The following is a 5,000-nucleotide window of genomic DNA, read 5'->3' as shown; positions in this document are numbered from 1 at the left end:
ATTGGCGCGTCCTTCCCATTCTCTGAGCCGTCATGTCAGTAACGCAGCATAGCTCTCATTCAGACACGCAGGTTCTCAGAGACACGGTCTCCTTCCCCCAGTGCACTGCTCATCTTTACCTCCCGTACAGGGCCTCTGACCGTTCATGCATAATGAAGTCCAAACTGCCAGGTTGCCATGGCACCTGTTCTAGTTCATAAAAAGATGACCCTGAGTTAGACAGTGGACAAATGCCCTGTCCCTGTCTAAAAGAGAAAGACAGAAGGAAACAGGGACAGAATCTTGTCACACCCTAAGAGACCAGCAGTAATCCGCCCCTTCGGTTGCTCATTGTTGGTGAGTGTTTGTTTTCTCCTTATTTTCATATTTTCCTATCCTTTCCACCCTTTTCAGGTTGGGTTAATTTGCTTTGGTAATAATGCAACTTATAATACTCATGCCAATGAAGCATGGTTGAATTGAACTGAATTGAGAGAGAGAGAGAGAGAGAGAGAGAGAGAGAGAGAGAGAGAGTCTGACTAGGCCATTTTGGTAAACTGCAAATGTAACAACAGAAGATGTTATGTTTGTGTGATGGAGTATGTACCATGTCATTATCAGCCTCATTATGGTGTGTGTGTGTGTGTGTGTGTGTGTGGTATCCCAATGCACAAAGCCCTAGCATACAAGCTTGTTTTTTTTTTTGTTTTAGTTTGCCTCTCCTCTCCTCTCCTCCTCTCCTCACCTCCCCACTCCTCTCCTCTCTTTATGCTAATCCAAAAAAAACCTTTAATGACTCATAATGGCCTCCACACTCCCCCGGCTCAGACATGACTAATCGAGTGTGATTGCTGAAGATCACAAGAAATCACCGGCTGGCACAATGCTTCCTTATGCCTGTCAATTAGATATTCTCTCTCTCCTTCTCTTTTCTGTCTTCTCACATTCTTTCCTTTTATAGTTTCTGTCTTCTGTTCCATTCTTTTTTGTCTCCATAAATCTTTTTTTTTTCTCTGTCACCATTTTTCTTTCTTTTCTCCCTTCATCTCTGGTTTGCTCTCTCTTGCTCTCTCTCTCTCTCGTGCTCTCTCTCTCTCTCTCTCTCTCTCTCTCGCTCTCGCTCTCTGCTCACACAAGCGGAGACTATTGCCCATGCAGTCACAGAAGATAATTATAACTCATTTAAAAATGAAATCTGCCAAGCAGTAAACTTTTTGTTTCTTACCCAGATTCCATGACCAGATGTGTACATATACCTGCTACTCAAGAAAAAGAAAAAACAAAACAAAACTTTTTTCCCCAATGGGCAATACTGGATGTCATTTTCCTGAGTAGCATTACATCTCCTTACACAAGCTTTCATTAGGGAAAAAGAGAGGTGTGTGTCACCCAATGATGATGGCACCAAAGTCTCACACTTTCCGCTCGTTTCCCAATCTGGCAACCGGCACATGTACTTTTCAGCCTTTCAAGTCAATTGCAGACACCTGTGGTTCTAGGCAGCCTGCCCCCAAACCAGGAGCACTCTGGCGCTGAACATTTTAAAACAGCTGCTCCATCCTGCTGAGGTTTGCTCGCATGCCGTCAGGGTCCAGCAGGGCTGTTCTGGAATCAGTTTGACCCTTGACCGTGCCCTTCCACACAGCGGTGTTCGTGAAGGACGCCTGGTCCCGGGTCGGTCAGGGCGCGCCAACACCTGGCGGTGCCGGAAAGCGGCACGGTCGCACAGGTGTCCTGCCAAAGGACACCGATGTTGGAAAGACACAGCACTTTCTCTCTAATGCCGGAAGCCTCTGCATCGTAGAAAATAGTCTGCAAACTAAGACAAAAATGCAACAACAAGGAAGCTAGTAGCAGAAAACTGGAAGACACTCTGTTTTCTAAAGGCAAATAGGTCATTAGGGGGAAAGCCTTCATTTTAATTGGCGGACTGTGAAGACGTTTTAATGGCCGAGGAAAAAACAGGGGACAGCAGGTGTTTTGCTAACCAAGCTACTTTGGCTTTATTGCAAATGATATAAATGACGGTGGGCGAGTGCCGCGTGTGGGACTACAGCGAATTCCGTCCTTTAATGAATCGCTGCCCTTGTTCTGCCGCTGGGTTTGCGCCGGGAAGGGGCGTTCGGCATAATAAACACTGTGCAGTTTTTTTTTGTTTTTTTTTAAAGAAATGACTCAGGAGACATTTGGAAGAGAGTGAGCAGGAAAGTCACAAAAGAAGGAGGAGAGAGAGCGAGAGAGAGAGAGAGGGAGAGAGAGAGAGAGAGAGAGAGGGAGAGAGAGAGAGAGAGAGAGAGGGAGGGGAAGGAGAAACTGGGGATGGTGGTGAAGAGAAGGAACAAAGACAGTTGAGGTTATTTTCAGGTAATGCAGTGCTTCTCGTATGCCCCCCTCCATTCTTTTCCAACGCCAGGCAATCAAAACAGACACGTCTCCAGAGGACATTAAGCTACTCCACGTGCTGTCTGATTTCCTTTGTCAAGGCTGCCGACTGTCCTCGTGTGAGCAGAGGTAACGAGCACACGTCTGGCGAACAGGCCGCATTTCATCGCTAACGACCGCTGGCAGAGCAGAACAGAGTCGGACCGAAGAGCAAGCCGGCCTGGCTCCGGTGCCCCGGTATCGAGTCTCGTGCTCTCTTTAGACGGGGTGGGGAGAATCCTTGCATCCCCCCAATGTCCTGCACCACACAGTAGCGACAAAACCATCAGGCATTAGTACAGTAATCTAATGTACACATTATTGTTGGAGGACGTGGCTGCTGATGAATTAAATTCCCAGAAGAGATAAAAATGGTGGTTTCTCAGACCTTTTGGGCGCACCTTAGCTACTTTTCATAGAGAGCCTGTGGTGCTGTCCCGCCAGCGCGAGGCACGCACAGCTTTCTCCACTTCTGATCCGTTCAGAGAGATGTGCAGTGTTCATTTTCTCCCAGTGATAGGTTTATACGTAAATGTGGCCCAAACCACAGCATAGCCTGTGTGTTTGAATCATGTGTATGGTGATTTTGTCGGACAACGTTATAAATCCAGAATTTTAGCAGAGCAGGGCAGCAGTTTGGAAGTGGCTTGGTGACTGCTCGTTAACACGCAGCGTTAATGGATCGCGTTTCAGTAACTGTTTCTACACAACAGGAACAGAAAAATAATTCGGCTGTATTAAATACAGTATATGTGAGCAACAGGAGTGTGAGAGAAGCCGTCAGATGTGAAAGGCTGACGCCATCTGACACTAGGCAGCATGCAAATGCGATGACATAATACATATGAAAATCGGCACGTGTGACGCAATCTTGTGACATTCAACGACTTTTCGCTGCTTTCCATTTAAAGTTGTTGGCATCACTGAAGAAGGCAGGCTTTACATGCATCGAAAAAACCCCATCTTAGATCTGAGCCACAAACATGGCAACATGGTTAACATAATTTCTGAAAACCTTCTAGCAAAGAGAATGTAAACATGAAAACACTTAGTTATTCACGTAGAGCATTACAGTCACATAGCTGTGTTTTCCCCGTTCAGTCTAGTGTATTGCTCACTCTAGACTTAACAGCCAAGCCTGCAGTTTTATGCCTGTTTTGAACAAGATAGATGGAGATGAAGGATGAATGTAGCATTTGTAGAACACTTCAGTACAGCTCAGTTGCAATGAAAGGAATAAACTGGCAAAAAAATCCCCAGATATGATTCATCGGAGGAAATTTAGCACCCCTGTGCATGGAAAGGCAATCGCAGTAGAGACTAGTGCACTGTGGGTTAGCGCGTTACAGGCTAGCCTGCCCATGGCTAGCATGGGAGTAGTGGGAGGACTTTTGGTCTGGAGTTCTGTCAGATGAAATGCAGCTCAGAAATCAATTCTGTGTGGGAGGCAGATCTTTTCCAGTTTTCTTGCTGCATGTGGGCTAATGTCCATTCTGAATTCCTGTGCAATCCCTAACCAACAAAAATCTACATATTTTTACAAAACCTCTTGCGTTACATTGGAAAATTAAACCATTCCAAGGAATACTAAGAAACATTCGTTCGCAAAGCTGTAACTACGGCAAGTAACTTAACCAGTTATGGCTGGTTTACCATTACCCTCCCAGTGTATGTATATTTTCTTTTAGAAATTGGATTGGATTGGTTGTGGAGAAGAAGAGGAAGTAGTCTGGGTTGTCCGGGGCAACAATGGGCAACATAATGCCAGCGAGCTGTGCCGAGCACCAGCCCACACCAACGTGAGCTGTCAGAGAGGGTTACTTCAGCCTACTGAGTCGGGGAGGGAGGGAGAGAGAGAGGGAGGGAGAGAGAGAGAGGGGGGAGCTGAAGGGTGGCTGAGTGTGTGGGAGTGATACAACAAAAACAGAGAGAGAGAGAGAGAGAGAGAGAGCGTTGGTAGGATTCGAGAGCGCGGGAGAGCGAGCGGCTGAAACAGGCGTGCTCCTGGACACCGTGGAAAAGCGCCAGGATCCGTGGTTGTGTGTACGTGTGCGAGCGTGCAGCGAAGGAGCACGTGGGTGTGTGTGTGTGTGTGTGCGTGTGCGTGCTTTTGCGTGCAAGCTCCCGGGCGCAAGCGCGTGTGTGTGTGTGTGGAGTCGCAGCGATGTTGGAACACTCGTCTGAAAGAGGCTTTGTGCCCGGTGTGTGTGTGGACAGCATGCGCTACCCGTCGGCCACCAGCAACCCCATGACCGCGCCAAGCAGCGAGGAACCGCTGCTGAGGTAACACACACACACACGCACACAGACACACAGACAGACGTAGGCAGGCGCACGCGCGCAGCAGGGTTGCGTCCATGCGGCGATTGTTAGGCACAGCTGGGAGAGCAGACTTCCCACAAACCCCAGCTGCACCTTGGTACTGTGGCGTGGTCTCCACCGTTTGCTTCCTGCCTGTTCCCTGTGCTCTGGTGCTCCAGTTCCAGTGTTAGTGGATTATAATGTTAGCATGCTCGCCGTAGGCCGTGTGTGTGTGTGTGTGTGTGTTGGATCCTGTCAGACTCCACACTGCCTGTCCTGTTGTTCGCCATATTGTAGAA

At 47.9% G+C, this 5,000-nt stretch overlaps 1 protein-coding gene across 16 annotated transcripts in view; it reads left to right on the top strand.

Annotated features, from left to right (window-relative positions):
• Positions 1 to 5,000, top strand: part of celf2 (cugbp, Elav-like family member 2) — a 126,700-nt gene that overhangs the window by 46,316 nt on the left and 75,384 nt on the right. For 5 of the 16 annotated variants that reach the window (XM_035528667.1, XM_035528668.1, XM_035528666.1 and 2 more), the window contains exon 1: positions 4,355 to 4,683. The exons of 2 other annotated variants lie outside the window; for them this stretch is intronic. In XM_035528667.1, coding sequence (XP_035384560.1) covers positions 4,565 to 4,683 — 119 coding nt within the window. In that variant the 5' untranslated portion in view covers positions 4,355 to 4,564. Of the gene's footprint in view, positions 1 to 4,352; positions 4,684 to 5,000 lie in introns of those variants that run through there. 9 more of the 16 variants (XM_035528675.1, XM_035528674.1, XM_035528673.1 and 6 more) reach the window with 3 other exon arrangements.

The sequence above is a fragment of the Electrophorus electricus genome, chromosome 7 (genome assembly GCF_013358815.1).
Source record: "Electrophorus electricus isolate fEleEle1 chromosome 7, fEleEle1.pri, whole genome shotgun sequence".
NCBI classification, from domain to species: Eukaryota; Metazoa; Chordata; class Actinopteri; order Gymnotiformes; family Gymnotidae; genus Electrophorus; species Electrophorus electricus.
This window is presented reverse-complemented; position numbering and strand designations above follow the sequence as displayed.